A 16,482-nucleotide genomic window follows, 5' to 3' on the forward strand; every position below is an offset into this window, starting at 1 on the left:
GTTGCATTGGTTGTGTCAGTGTCAGTTACAGAAGGAAGTCTCCCTGCGCGGGGACAGACCGCTGCTGTAGCTGGGCCTCAGCTCGCTGGAGGCTCTGTGGCTTTACTCCATACGTCAAGACCCCGACCTCAATCTAGCTCCCCAACAAACGGCATGGCAGCGGAAAACACGACTTCGACGTGTGGTATATGTTTTGCGCGGCCACCATCTGTGACATTTACCCAGCAATAGTCCACTAAAGAGTTTTGTTTCACCTCCACTGGAAAATGAATGAATGGATGGTTTGAATCTCGAAACAAAATTAATAAAGCTAAGTGAGTTATTTGTTGTGACACAAGTGGTCCGAGTCATTGAAATCACATCTGACAACAGGAAAACTGGGTCTTGCTTGCTCAAACCCTCTCGGAAGAACATGTGGCATTTCCATAAGTTAGTCCCTATTATATGGCCAGACACACACACACGCACACATGCCTGCTGTCTCTCAAGTGCACATGAGCCTTTACCATGTGACCAGCCGTGTCTGTGAAAGATCAGATGATCACAGAGCATCAGCTTGTAGCCATCCTGATGCCACACTACTTGCTTGCGGACAGCTGCAACAAACGGCCTAGTGTCATGATGACGTCAATTTGGATACAACGGAGGGCTAATCAGCTTTCCCCTCCCCCCCCCCCCCCCCTTTTTGTTGTTGTTTCAATGGAGCTTTCAAAACTGCTTACTATTCAACAAGAAGTGATTTACTGCTGCTCGGCACGCTCTAAAATTCCTCTCTGTATTCCTCCTCACATGTGTAGATTGTTTAAGGAGAAGAGGAATTCTCGAGGGATGGCGGTCCGCGAGGGGCTTGGTTGCTATGGTTACTAACCCCTGAGCTGGGTTCCATTTAGCAGGAAGGAAGCTAAATTATTTGCAGACAGAAAAGAGTGAACTCGTGTAGGGGAAAAGCAATGAGTTGAAAACCTCTACTGCACATTTGAATCAGAAATGACATTGCATTTGTTTTTGCTGATTCAGTCAGTGGTGGTATTCAGAAGTTTTCAGATCCTCTTACCATAAAATCAAAATAGATCTTTAATAAGTTGTGTTGTCACTTATTGCACTGGTCGTCACCTGTACGCCAGTATCTTGCCCAACAATGACAAAAAAAGTTCTTCACCAGCTGCACCGCTGCCTTCAGATACATTTGAGGCCGTACATGCACAAGCCGGGAAAATTATAAGACACTCAGTCCTGCATTGAAAATTAATGAGAATTAAAAAGAAAAGGACTTTTCTGAAAGCACAATTTTTTTTTAAATGATCACGTAATTATCATTTACATAAAATCTGTAAAGGAACTAGTCAACAAAGCTGTAGTGGAGTAGAGGTATGGAGTGGAATGAAATGGAAATACACACTAATAACCCTAATAATATAAGGAACTTCACACATAATGTAGGATAACATACTGTACATTTCTTTGTCTGTGAATTGATAAATGTGTTCATTAATAACCCAAATCTCACTTCAATACTTTTGTACACACTGTTTTAATGAGGTCAGAAAGTGGTTGATTTTGTTATTGTTGATTATCACTATTACACACACCGCAGTGGGGTCTCAACAATGATTAAGCAATGTCAACAAATATGAAATAACTGAGACAATATCACATTTCTGAAATGATTCTTTTTCTCATCCTTGTATTCTTCTTCTTGTCTTTCAGACCACATTGACAGAGGTGCAATTTGGACCAATGAAGTTATTTAAAGACCCACTTCAGGTATCGTAAAACAATGCCAAACGTGTGTGTGTGCGTGCGTGTGTGTGTGCGTGCGTGTGTGTGTGTGTGTGTGTGTGTGTGTGTGTGTGTGTGTGTGTGTGTGTATTAAGGCTTTCCACGGAATAACAGAAGTGCTCCAGTGAAATGTTTATGCTCATATCATTTAGGGGCTTTTAGCCGAGCTGTGGAGCTAAACTTGCTGTGACTGTCAATATTTGGTAGCATTTCTCCAGTAATAGCATTTCAAAACGTCACCGACTTGTGTTTGCAGTTCGACCTAATCTTGAATTTCTCAAAGATACCACACCTCGCTAAGAGATTAAAGGGAAGAAAAAGTACCCGTGCAAACATTCAAAGAAGAGGAAGAAAAAAACCAACCTGTTAATGGACGTATTGTGTGCGAGGCAGCCTTGGGTTGTCAAGGCAGCAAGGCCAAACATTTATGACCAAGAACATACCATAATGAACAATGCACGTTATGGAGGAACGGCACAGAGGATCCATGGACCATGTTTCGTCACTGCAAAGAGGACATTCTCTGACGTTCAATGGTTCATTATACAGTTTGGTTCTGTTCTTGTTCCTTTGGCATGCGTTGCTGCTTGTTGAGTGAAGAGTTTGAGTCTTCGGAAAGTACGCTTTTTAGGAAGAATAAAATGTATTTTAAGAACGTACAAAATTTACTTTTGGTTTCGTCAGCTATTTTGAAAATTGATTAATTGTTTCAAACATTTTTCCAGCTACAATGCCAAACCTCTGTTGGCCCCGGCTGTCCAAATGTGAAGATTTGCTGCTCTTCTTTGTCCGATATTGTAGTTAATTGAACACTTTGGGTTTTGGACTGTTTAAGAAACAAAGCAAGACGTGACTGTGGGCTTTGAGAAATTCTGATGGGCATTTTATCACAATTACTTTTTACATTTCACAGACAAAATCACAGCATTTATTGAAACACTTGTTAGTTGCAGTCCTAGTGCATACATCCGAATAACTATTTAAAAAACAAAACTCCAACCTTAGTGTAACAATGATGATATGAAGTCGGTGAGAGTCAAAGGAAAAGCAATACATTAGACGTCCTGTCATTGAATGCCACAGACTCCGCTTTATTGTCTGATGCGCTCCAGTGTGACAACAGTAGGAAAGCGAGGTAGAGAGATATCCCCTTCCTGTTTTTGTCACTCACAGCTGATCCTGTCATGCCCTCCTCCTCTCCACTCCTCCTCTTTTCTCGCTGATCACAGGATCTGGCCCGGTCCCTCACTGTTTTCAACAATGATGTTCTGGAGACAGAGCGATCAGACCCTGCCAAAATGCTCGCAACCCCCTTTCGAGCAACTTGTTTTTTTCCCCTCTTTCTGTGTTTGTCTCTCTGCTACTTTCTCTGCCTTTTTCATCTGTTTCTTTGGCCCATAAACAGCATGTCCTCACCTAAAAAAACAAACAAGCATTTGTGCTTGAATGTACTTTAAGATTGTTGGTGTGTTATTACTGAGCGAGGCCTCGGTGTCTGGTCTGAGCACAGGGACCTGAAGAGACCTCATCTCGGCCTATATAACTCCTTTCCTCCACCTCTGCGGGAATGTTGACTTTTCTACCAACATCCCAATGTGGAATTCTGATCTAATTCCCTGTGCGTACCGAACATAGCTGCAGGACTCAGCGGTGATGTATTTATGACCCGGACACTTGTTGGGAAAATGTTCATATGCGGAATATGGTTTGCATTAGCAACATCCCGCACAGGCGTAAGGGCTCTGTGCTTCAGGCCTGAAGCTGCATACGGAAATAAAGCCACACCGACAACTGTCCAAACAACCAATCCTCTATCCCCTCATTGTGTGGAGGACAGGGGCTCCACTTTTTTTTACCAACAAAGTCAAGGCTTTGTGTCCGAACTCAATTTTACAGGTGGGACGCAAACTCAAGGCGGCAGAACAAACTTTCCCTTCTTTACGTCCGTCCTGCTCCCTGCCAACAGTTGGAGATGACGTCTGTTTGAGAGAGTGACTCATGAATCTACTCTTAGTGCAGCACTGCTCTTGGAGGCGGGCCTAAATCCCTGGTCCAGTATTTACGCAAGTAAGGGGTGATATGAAAGTATGCTGCCAGAGAGAGAGCTCGCGCTCTCAATGGCTGGTTTGACGGCAGCAGCAGCACTTTCTGCCCCAGCCATGGCAGACCGGTGGGAGGGGCCGCAGCCAGTCAAGGCCACCTCGGCTAATTGTGTCATAGATCACGGCAGAGGACAACAAAATCTGTGATGCACCCGAGTACGAACTGAGCCTGATCAATCAGGGCCTGTCCGCTGTAGGCCTGAGGTCACAGTCAAGCCCACGCCGGAGGCTGATTTGGACGACAGGCGCAAATGAGCATGAATGCACCAACGATGACTTCAGAGCTGTTGCTACACTGAGGCATCAAAACCACATTCTCTTGTCTCTTGTTTCTTACTCAACTGATTCTGTAATGCAGGGTGGAAGCTGTTCTTCTGGGATTAGTTACGTCAGTTGTTCGTATCAGATATTGGCTACATATCAATTAGCCCTGTAGCTCTCAAATGTTTTATCATCGTGAATATTGCCATCTCATTTTAAATTCTGTAGCTTCTGTGTAATAAAAAACAAACAAAGAGACTATGTGCCGTAAATATAGCATGTCTACATCAGCTATAAGTTAGATGTAGACACTACTTAACAATTAACAATATATTTTTTAATCATCTAATTGCTTAAGTTCTTCATCAACCAAACTTCATCTCAGCCTCGGTTTTCAAGACGTGCTGAGACCCCTCCGTCTTTGCAGACTTTTTAAGTCTCCTGCCATGAGGACAGTCTCTGGACCACTTTGTAATGCTAGAAAATTCACTGCATCTTTTAAAGCACTTTTTTTCCGTCAGTGTTTTTATCCACTTTTCAATTACACATTAATCTCTTTGAATATGTACTCTCTTTACAAAGCACCCTTTAACTGTATTATGTAAGTTCTATGCTTTTGGTGATAGGACATTGCAAGAGGCCACTTAAAAATACAGATTCCTCAGTTGGGTATATGTGCTGAGTCATCTCTCTTTTTGCAGGTACTTTTAGTTTTTGCCAAAGAGGACAGTCAGAGTAATGGCTTCTGCTGGGCATGTGAGAAGGCCAACTTCAGGTGCAGCATGGCACGAACACCCGAGTCGGCTCTTGAATGCTTCTTGGAGAAGCATCATGACCTCGTCATCATTGACCACAGACATTCCAGACACTTTGATGCGGAAGCGCTATGCCGGTAGGCCACACCCGTACTCTTCATCCAAGTATATGTAACTACTTTATGTTGTATTTCTACAATGATGCTATGCAGCAGTTCCCAGCTCGTTTTTCTTATCTGGCGTTCCCCCCACAGCCCTGTCAGATGAACTCTGTTGAACCTAGTTACACACATCATGTTCTAATGTGGACATTTCAACAGAGTTAAGATGGTTGCTACTTAAGACTGTTGATTTATATACAAGTGGATGTTGTTAACAATGCTTTCATACTATCAAACTGCCAGTAATGTATCGTCAAGCATTCATACTGCCACTGGAGAGGTTTCAACCATTTATTCACTACTTTTAGCTCACGGTTTTATCCATTTAGCTCTTGATTTCAACCATTTATCCAACTTTTAGCAAACTATTTCAACCATTGTTCCTATTTAGGCTCGTCTGCTCGCTTTGTAACTACAGTAGCTTTCACTCTCAATCCCTCATCCCATCAGGTGTAACAGCTGAATCGATATGTGGATTAAAAGAAACAAAAAATATATTTTTTAAATTAGTTGAGCTTCTTCACAGTCGTTCTTCGTGCCCCTGGTAGAGAATCACAGTGGACACGGTTGGATTAACGTCTGTTAGTGACTGTCATCCGAGGCCAATGACATAATCCAGACCAGACGATCTTGATCGGACGGACTCACGTGTTACAGTGCACTCGGTAACACGTGTGGACTCTGCCAGGGGTAAATGGCCAGCTCACTTTGGGCTCACTAGCTTCCATTGCATGCTACCATCATGTCGATGAGAAATGAGCGGTGCCTGCCCATACCACCCTCTATCTTTAGCCTCTGCCCAAACCAAAAACACATTTGCAAACATTCATTTGCCCTGCCCAGCGTGTATGTTAACCCCATTCATTTTGGCCAATCCATATGTTCAGTGTACACGCACAGGCTCCGATGGGGAACTAAAGGGCCTTTATGACCGCTGGCTGGGGGAAACCACAGGCGGATGAGTGGCCCTGTACACTGCATTCTTTCAGAGGCCTAGGCCTGCTCGTAGAGCTCCACCACTGGGCTCTGCCTGCCGGGGAGAATCGGAGTGTGAAAAACTGAAATATACATTGATTTGATGCCATGGGCTTTTCCAACAGCCTGCTCACTGGCTAAAAGGCTCTCTCTGTTTACATCCAGGTCAATTAGAGCGGTCAACTCTTCAGAAAACACTGTGATAGTCGCCGTTGTGAAAAGGTACGTACAACTCGCTGACCCCTCCCCCCCTCCCTCCCTTTCGCCCCTTTCTTGTCGTTCTCCCTCTCTGAGTATTGTCAGAATGAAGTAGTCTCACTCAGCTGAGGCCGTATGAAGTGTTTGTCATAGCGATGTTTGGGTGATAACGTGTGTTCTCTTTTTAAGGCCAGACAGAGAGGAAGCCTCTGTGATGCCCCTGATCAATGCCGGCTTTAATAGGGTGAGCGACACTTGAAGTGAACATGTATGTGCGCGTGTGTGTGCGCATATGTGTAAGCCTTCTGCTGCCTGTGTTTGTATTATTCTTTTTTTTTTATTATCCCAACACTCACTCTGTATTCCTGTAAGGATTGTAAATCCTCTCTGTTTGCTCAGGAGACGTGCATTGAGTTCCCTGTAACTGAATCATTGTTACCCATGGCATCAGCAGCACTAAAACGAATCCTGTAATGGATACATTGACATGAATATGGTTTCATTTCATCTGTCTTTGATTGATTCGTGTTGCCCTCTGACCCTCAGAGATATGTGGAGAATGCCAATATGATGGCCTGCTATAATGAGCTGCTACAGTTGGAGCATGGAGAAGTGCGGGCGCAGTTCAAACTCAGGTGAGTCGTGTCAGTGTTGTACTGACATTTTAGATCAGTTGCGTACAGTACTAACTTTATTCAAAGCTGCACTTGGAGCAAAGCCTCACAAAGAGTGTCTGCTTTTCACAATTTAACTTCATCATGCCAATTTAAACTCTTTCTTTACAAAGTATAAATGTGTATATATAAATAGAAGCACTCTGCTTCTGCTTGTTGCATATGTTAACAACAATTGTTCTACTGTTGTCTCTTCACCACAAGGGCTGGAAATGCTATTTTCACAGCTCTAGAACAAAGCCAAGAGGCCATCGAGATCACTTCTGAAGATCAAGTAATTCAGGTGGGTTTCTGATCAACTTTAATACTTCTAGTTGCTTTGTTGTGAAACCTTCACTATGTCCTCACTCTTCTCCTCTTTCGTTCTTTCTCTCCCTCCTTCTCTGCTGTTTTAAAAGCCTGTTCATGTCTTGTGATCCAAGTTCTTAGCAGTGATAGCTGAGGTGTCTGTCCGTCTGAATGGCTCCTTTTGTTAGCATCAAAGCAGTGCAGCCTGCCGTTGCGTTATTCATTTCACACGAAAAATGCTTCTGAGCTCAATGAAATGAGCAACGAATGTGTCAGCCTCTCTGAATTGTTTTGGTCGGCAAGGTTAATGGAATGCCATCATCGTAACTGTGTCCGAACTCATTGTGGATTTTATAAACCGTCATCTCAGATCAAGCCTGACCACTGTTGTGTTCTCTCCTTCGCAGTATGTGAACCCTGCCTATGAGTCCGTTATGGGCTACCAACGAGGCGAGCTAATAGGGAAGGAAATAATAGAAGTGCCTAAAAGTGAGAAGAATAAGCCTGATCTCCTTGAAACAATAAATTCCTGCATACGGAAAGGAAAGGTAAAATGCATTCATTGAATCAACTCCACTGTACATTTCAGCACAAACGCAATTTTTAGTGTGGTTTAGTTCATCAAGAACTCATCAGAAATATAAATGATCCGCTTCCCTTGATTGTTGATACTCTCACATGCATAGTTTTGACTATCGCTTCACAATGAGACCACTCTGCAGATATCTGCTGCTGCCTTTGTGCCCGTGCTTGCATGCGTGCGCGTGCATCCATGTGCGCTGTAAGTCTGCCCCACTGGCCATCCAGCAGCTCTGTTTCATGTGCATGAGAACAGCGGTTGATGGCTGTGCTGTAATCTTACTACACAGAGAGCGAAGGTCAGTCTCAGACAGGCTGACAGCGGGACGAGTCTTTTCAAGCTGCCACAGCAGCCTGTAGTTGGGGGGGGACATGAAACCAGCGCGACGGACTCCAGTGGCGCTCACCCTACCCATTAAAGCACCTTGCTGCTCTCTGAAATACTTTGACCTACCCCACTTCAGCACTTAATCTACGCCTTGAACACTGCCATGCTACACCCAGTCCACACCCACTTTTAGGACATTTTCAAATGATTATCCCTATCGTATGTAGTTATTATGATGATTGGTTTTGTACATTTCGTGTCGGTATGTTTTAATTTCCTCTCTCTCGGGTCTGCCCTGTTATGTTCCAGGAGTGGCAGGGGATTTATTATGCCAAAAAGAAGAATGGAGACAGCATTCAGCAAAATGTGAAGATCACACCTGTAATTGGACAGGGAGGGTGAGTGACGGGATGTTGCTCATTCAGTCTTGTGTCATGAAAATTACCTTTCCAGTAACTGAATAACTATACTGGATGATTATGATTGTATCCCATTGTTTTTTTCTGGTGTACTAATTAGCTTTTCTTCATTCACAGAAAAATCAGACACTATGTGTCTATCAACTGGCCTTTAAATGATAATAATAAGGTAAGACGTGTTTCCACTTTTGCCAATTTAAAAATGAATGAAAGGAGCTTTCTGGCCGGCATGCATCAATGTGCTTCTCTATTCTGTCCATGCAGAGTGATAAATCCATTGAACGTGTGCAGGCAGAGTCTCAAACAGGTAAGATCGCTCCTGAAAATTCCCAGTGTAGGTGCAAGACTGCTCTTAACTCTGCCCTGTATTGTGGTATCAACCATAAAGCCAATTCACAGCTGCAACTGATTTCAAAATGCAGCAGCTACGCTCCTGACAGGCCATTAGAAGGTTGCCTATGCTTCTAATGTTAAGGTACAACCTACCAAAGTGTTTAGGCAGCATAGTCATTTGCCATTTTGAAAAATGGCTTAAAAGCGTTCTTTTTTTCTCTTTAGTCTTTCAAAGTGACAGGTGTTTTTCATTTATTTTGTTTCTTCATTTACTTCTTTGAGTCTTAAGTGTGTTTTAGTGCATTTAGAAATTGCAAAGAAAAATGTAACGTACATTTTTTTGTCATTTGAATATTATTGAAATACACAGTATGTCCACTCGGACGAAGAAACAAAAACATTTCCTGCCGACTTCTGTGTCTTTCTATTACTTTATACTTCGTCCCCACAAAAACAAAATTAAACCGACAAGCTGTCTGCCCGCTTAGCAGAGGCTGAGTGGCAGAGCGGTACAGCAATGTGTGTACTGATAGTTCCAAAGTGACTTAACTTATAAAAAAAAAAGGGGGGCAGCTGTGGCTCACTGGGTAGAGAGGGTCGCGGCAACCGCAAGGTCGGCGGTTCGATCCTTGGCTGCTACGTGTCCTGTGCCGAAGTGTCCCTGAGCAAAACACTGAACCCCTAACTGCTCCCCAGGCGCCTCTCAGCAGCCCACTGCTCCCAATAAGCTATGGATGGGTTAAATGCAGAGGACAAATTTCGTATATGTGTATATGTACCGGTATATGACAATAAACTTAAAACTTAACTTATTAATTTAGCTTGGACTGATTAAGAAATCACCTCCACTTGCCACGGATATTGTGATGGGGGGGCCAAAGTTAGATTTGTCACTAAACTCACGCCATATTTGTGTTTGAATGTCAATGTAAGATGTTATATTTTCCCCAGACATCCAATCCAGTAAACACAAAGACCGGAGGAAAGGCTCTCTGGACGTAAGATCCACAACGTCTCGGGGGAGCGATGGTGAGAGTGAAGGGAGAAACATGGTGGAAACTCTGGGCGTTACTTGTCAGCTTATGAAACCTTCCCAGTTGTCTTTTTGCATCAAGTGTTGATTGGACACACATGCAAACACACTACAGCTTAATTTGTTGTTGTATTACAATATGGGTCTTATTTATTTATTTTCTCCTCCATCCTGCCAGGGAGCTCACAGCGAAGGCACTCCTCAATGGCCCGAATCCACTCCATGACAATAGAAGCTCCCATCACCAAGGTGAGTGACTTCCCATCATCCCTCCCTGACTCCATCACATGATTAGCATTTTCTACTGAAGTTTTTGTATCTCATGACTGAACTCTTGGGTTATAATACTGCCACTAACGCCACGAGCACTTCTTGTACAGCTACTCGCATCAAAGGCTAGACGCCACGCATACCATGTCAAGTGCCGATGGGCTGATAAAAGGCCACATTTCATGCATAAGACAGGAATTCATGTTAGACCAGGATGGCCTGCTGTTTTAGTGGTTTATGTAGTCTGCAGCCTGGATAGTCAGAAACAGAGAAAGTCCCAAGGGATGGGTCATATGAGACACAGCAGTTCCACTGCTGTATCATTATCATTTGACTGTGTAGTCAGTCCCTGTAGGCGTCATCCTCTCCAGAATAAAGCACTGATGGTGTGTGTGTGTGTGTGTGTGTGTGTGTGTGTGTGTGTGTGTGTGTGTGTGAGTGTGTGAGAGAGAGAGAGAGAGAGAGAGAGAGTTGGCTAAAACTTGTGTTCTTGCACATCCTTACAGACCTCACCATAGGTGCCCATTGTTAGAACCTTCTGATTTTCTTTCACACTACTGGGCTTTTCTTTTCTTTGTCACTTCAGAAATATTGAAATAAGATTTGATTTTATTATTTTACTATTGTTCGAGACAAAGAGCTTTTTTTTGCAACTGCCTCTTTATTTGATGTAATAGTTTTGCTTTTTAGTCAGGGCAAACTTTTAGTTTGAAAACTTACTCGATTTTCCTTACTACTCAGATGTTATGTTATCAGAACTTGCTTATTAACCTGTTTCACTCTGGTCCAGTAAATGTATTGTATTAATTATATATTATTTTTGCTTTTTTGTAGTTTGGTTTTTAAAAGAAAAGTGCTTTACCAAAAAAATAAAACCTTACTTATTTCATCATCCAGGTCATCAACATCATCAATGCAGCACAGGAAAGCAGTCCTATGCCCGTGGCAGAGGCCTTGGATCGGGTACTGGAGATCCTGCGGACAACCGAGCTCTACTCCCCACAGCTGGGCACCAAGGATGAAGACCCCCATACGAATGACCTCGTAGGGGGGCTTATGACGGTAAGCAGAAGGCCTTGTAGAGCACGGGGGTCCTTCGAGAAGTACGAAACACCCAAACAGCTTCCTTCCGCTACGAATTAATCGACTCCCATATGATAACACACGTCAGAGCGTTTGCAGAATTCCACAGTGATAACACGCATGTCTACATGAGTGTTCATTCACCATGAAAGCCCATGGTAATGTGTTAGATGAAAGAAACCGAGAGTCAGGAGTGTCCACGGACTTTTGTTTTTGTGAGGATCTCTGTACATATTCGGGGAAGAAAGAGACACAGAGAGAGAGATTAACAGACAGCAATGGTGAAGTACAGAAGTAGGAAGAGTGCCAAGTTGGCAGTCTTGGCAACAACCCCAGAGGAAGTGTTAGATTGTCCTTTGTGCTCCTGTAGGCTGGAGAGGAAAGCCTACCCCGCCCTCTCTTTCTCCCCCCCCCCCCCCCCTCTGCCTCCCCCTCTCTCTCTCACTGCACACTCACATGAACCTCTTCCTCTTGACTCCACAGGCCTGGAAACATCCTGTTCTTTGGATCAGATGAATACGCATGGCTTTACTTATACATGTGCTCTCTGGATACACAGAGGCAGGGAGGCATTACACACAGTCCTTCCTCAGAAAGATTTGTTCTGCATAAGTGATAAAGGTTGATGAAACCAGAAAACCACGAGGCGTGAGTTGAGGTTTAGATCGTTACTTATGTACGATCGTATTGGTTTATGAGGTGTCTGGTTGCATATGTGTTTGTTTGGGTGAGGTCTGAACTCAGAGGAGGCAGTGAACATTAAGGGAAGAGCTGTCATCTTTCTGGTGAGAGAGTCTTAAAATAACCAGTGTGTACATGAGACAATGCTCAGGTCAAAGATGAGCCAGTCTCCTCTCCATTTTTCACTTGTGAAGTAAACATTTCACTCTGCGACACACACCCATGTACTCACTAACACCCAATATATATCAAGATATATAGATATATATATATCTTTATATATATATATATATGTATGTGTATGTGTATATATATATATATATATAAAGATATATATATATATATATCTTTATATATATATATATATATATATATATATATATATATATATATATATATATATATATATATATATATATATATATATATATATATATATTATATATTTATCTTGCCCCAAAATGACATGATATAGGCCTATCACCCAGATATAGCTGACAAGTGACACAAATGTCAGTGAGAAAAGTGGCGGCCGTAATGTCTGCCATCTTTACTTTTTCTGTTTTTTTATGATCTTTTCAAATTTAATGACGCACAATAGCCTGAGGGTTTTTACAACACATAACAATATATTTTTGTTCAGAAGGACTTCATTGTAGCTTCTTGTCACAGTAATTCTTTAAGAGACACATTTAAACAATATTGATGCATTTTATGAACCGTAAAGGATGCAAACTGCTGCAGTGGTTGTTGCTAACATAAGAAACAAGAGCCTACAGTAACGCTAGCTCTGTCAGCTGAATGCTACTGTTAACATGCTCACTGCAGTGACAAGCTAACATGCTGATGTTTAGCAAGTATATCGATTTTCCTCGGTTCACCATCTTACCTGAGCGTGTTTGCATGTTAACATGTGCCCGTTAGCACTAAACACAAAGTACAGCGGAGGCTGATGGCAATGTTGTTAATTTTGCAGCTATTTGGTCGTAAACCAAAGTATATTTTACCTGACAATGGAACTAGAGGGTTAAGGGTTCAACAAAACTTCAGTTCACTCCGCGAGGAACATGAATGTCTGGACCAGATTTCATGCCATGTTGAGATATTTCCCTCAAAACCACAAATGTCAACCTCTTTGTAGCGCTAGAGGAAAAGTCAGGTGATCGCCATTGTCATTCGGATCCATCCTCAGGGAACAATGAATGTTGATTGGTCAACCGACTGTTATTGTTTTTAGCCACGCCGCTAGTGTGGCTAGAAACTATTTTCACGTAGTTTATTATCTACAAATCACAGTCCTCGAAGACCCGGAGCATTGTACTTCAAACCACTGAGAAGTCTTTGATTATTTGGGTGATGAAGTGTTACCCCACTGATGAGCCCCATTTTGCTTTCACAGCATGCAGCATGGCCGGAGGAAGACAAATGTCATAATTGAATAATTTACTGAAAATGATCCGACACGTGTACATGAATTATCACTGCGTTATTTTTTGACACAACTATTACAGTTCACAGATATGGTAATGCTCAGCTTGGCTGCCTCATCCCTCCACTCCCTCTGTGAGCGGGGTGGGGACGATATGAGGTGTCAGCATAACATAGCTTCCAAAATATTGTGTCATGGCACAGATGAGAGCGCACTCGTAAAAGTGTTAATGTTGAACGGCCGTGTCTTTGTTGGCTCTTATTGTTGTATTGTTGTAATCTGTTACGCTCTTGACTTGGTCTAAATGCTTTTCCTTCTGCAACTTCATCAAAATGCAGCAACAAGACATTCAGTCACATTGACATATGATTAACAAGATAATATTTGTTCTCTTCGCCGGTAAAATCATTGAGCTATTTAGGACCTAGTTATGGATCAAGGATTTTAGTTGGATATAAACCTTGATCTGTCCAAATACTCCGCGTGCTCTGAGGGGTTTCAACAGTTTAACGTTTTCTATTCTAATCTATTTTTCGAAGAGGAATTCTGCCCGACTTGTGGCTTTATCCGGGTGTCATTCGTCTTGTTTCGTGGGTCAATGAAATATCAGTGATGGTTGATGACGCGCAAGTCCCAGTAACATGACTGGTGTCAACTAGCTTGCTCTACTCTAAAGTCCAAGCTGATGTTTGTGTCTGTGTTGGTGCTCCTAGCAGCTTAATTGAGCACACATGACTTTTGGATCAGATCTGATGTCAGAGCAAATGTCTCACAGCATCCAAACAATTTCAATGTCCAAATTTATTTTGAAGGCCTTTGCAGTGTTTTGACAGACGTGACGCCAATGCTGTTAACACTTGAGCTGAACTCCTCATGTGGCTGTTCAAAAAGGTTGAAGGTTGAAGGTCTTGCTACCTCACTCCCTGACATGTTCTGTCTTTCTTCTTCACAGGATGGTTTGCGCATATTGTCAGGAAATGAATACACCTTGTCCACAAAACGTAAGTTTACGTAAAGCATAAAGGGAGGACGACACAAAGTGCTGTGCTACGTTTTAGCAGCTCTCTTCATCTGAATGCCTCCTCTCTTGCGTCTTCCCTTTCTCACAGAGGCCCACCATATCCCCAGTCACCTGACAACTCCTCTGACTTTAAATGACATCCCCCCTCGTATTGCCCAGACCATGGAGAATGAGGACTCATGGGATTTTGACATCGTCAACTTGGAGGCTGCAACCATGAAGAGGTGAGGCAACAACAGAGTTAAAGGGCTATCAGAGGAAAAGTGTCAAATGATTTGGTAAGAGTTTTTGTTAAACCACCATGCTGAATCCTGCTGCAGGCCTTTGACTTACTTGGGCATGAAGATCTTCTCCCGATTTGGCGTCTGCGAGTTCCTAAACTGCCCTGAGGCCACTTTGCGCTCCTGGCTCCAACTGATTGAAGCTAACTACCACTCCAGTAACTCCTACCACAACTCCTCTCATGCAGCTGATGTCCTGCATGCAACGGCGTACTTTCTCTCCAAGGAGAGGGTCAAGGTAAATGTAGTAAGAATTAAGAATGCCACTTTAAAAATACATGCCAAACTTGCAAAACATATCACAAGTTTTGCTTTCAGAATGTTGCTGCTGGTCCATAGCTATCCAACTAAAATGACAGACTTGGTTCCAGCTTTTAAAATGTGTGCTTTTATTGCCTTTCTTTGTCTTATGTGATACTAAATACACATTGTTTGTTAATTAGTGGACAAAACAAGCACATAAAAGATGTGACCTTGGGTTACCATGTTGTTGTGATTGCCATGTTTCTATTTCAGTTAATTAATTAATTGAGAAAATTTCTGACAAATGAATCGCGAATGAATAAAATCGTTCATTGCAGCACCTTATTATTACCCATTACTAGCTTTTATCAGGGAGGCATTTATTTAATGAAATATATAAATACGCTGTCAGTGTTTGGTAAGTAAATACAAATGCAAAACTTCTTTACACTTCTTTTGGTTTTTACCTTTCAATATGTTGAAGCCACTCTGCCCATTGAGTGCTGTTCGCAACTGTTATGTCAAAGTCAATGCTACATACAAAAAACCTTATGCCCCGTATATACTTGTTCTTTATGTGTTTGATTTGAGAGACAAACAAGGTGTCAGAACTTGTAGTTCATGGGTAGATGTGAAGCTACATGGCTGTTCCTGGAAGTCAACATTTTTTAGCATTAGTGTGTGTTGGAGCCTGCCATCCTTTTGTTCACCGCTGCTTTGGTTGTGGGCCCAAACAACTACAGGATCTAGATGTTGGGATTTTCTACTATCAAGCGCAACTCTCGGCTCAGTCTTGAGGGTCAGATGTCCCGTCTGAGGCTGCGTTATCCGAGAGAGTCTTGGTGTTTGGCCAAGTGTGTCAGTGGCTCAGTAACTAGTTGAGGCCGTGCACTGGCTAAGCTGATGACCAAACGGTCTATTTCTGATCTTAGCCAGTGAACTGTGAAGTTACATCACCCAGGTTTAATGAATCCCTGGAGATCTACATACATGTTAGTAGGTCTGTTATGTTGCATATTCATTTAGAAAATGAGGAATTATTTTTGATGGTCTTACATTTTATATACTTATTACTGTTCAATCCATTTTATTAACTATTTCTGTTAATATTGAAGTCAATATTTTGGAAGGGTAGCTTCAAAATTAGGGTCAAAATTTGATTAAAAAGCTGCAATTGTTACACACTTAACTAAATGATTCTCTGTATTTGCTTGATCTGGCACTTCTTTGTAACTGCATAATGCTGTATGTAAATATAGTATATTGACAATAGAAATGTGCAACTTTTTACATGTGTTTGGTAGCTCGGGATCATGTACATGCATTTCAATGAGGTGAACATTAGCTGTTATTATCCTAATTGTAAGTCACAACTGCTTTTCACAATGTAGAGCTGCTTCCTGGTTCAACCTGCAGGCTAAACTGGAAGCACGTCACAGCTGTGTTGATAGCGGGATGTGACAATGTATCAGAAGGTTATGCTGTGTCAGCTTTTAACCTATAGTTGTTCATTCAGAACTATAAACCAAGGTGTTAATATACCAGACTTTTCCTTTTAATGCCCAACAATGTGTCCAATCTGCCCACAA

At 42.3% G+C, this 16,482-nt stretch overlaps 1 protein-coding gene across 1 annotated transcript in view; it reads left to right on the top strand.

Moving 5' to 3' along the window:
- Nucleotides 1–16,482, top strand: part of pde8a (phosphodiesterase 8A) — a 37,551-nt gene that overhangs the window by 17,212 nt on the left and 3,857 nt on the right. Inside the window, 16 exon segments of the mRNA XM_079286537.1 lie at nt 1,708–1,764; nt 4,844–5,034; nt 6,199–6,255; nt 6,421–6,475; nt 6,778–6,866; nt 7,110–7,188; nt 7,601–7,741; nt 8,410–8,498; nt 8,637–8,688; nt 8,784–8,826; nt 9,804–9,881; nt 10,064–10,134; nt 11,053–11,217; nt 14,301–14,349; nt 14,458–14,593; nt 14,690–14,888. Coding sequence (XP_079142663.1) covers nt 1,708–1,764; nt 4,844–5,034; nt 6,199–6,255; nt 6,421–6,475; nt 6,778–6,866; nt 7,110–7,188; nt 7,601–7,741; nt 8,410–8,498; nt 8,637–8,688; nt 8,784–8,826; nt 9,804–9,881; nt 10,064–10,134; nt 11,053–11,217; nt 14,301–14,349; nt 14,458–14,593; nt 14,690–14,888 — 1,551 coding nt within the window.

Source organism: Melanostigma gelatinosum (genome assembly GCF_949748355.1).
Source record: "Melanostigma gelatinosum genome assembly, chromosome: 2".
NCBI lineage: Eukaryota > Metazoa > Chordata > Actinopteri > Perciformes > Zoarcidae > Melanostigma > Melanostigma gelatinosum.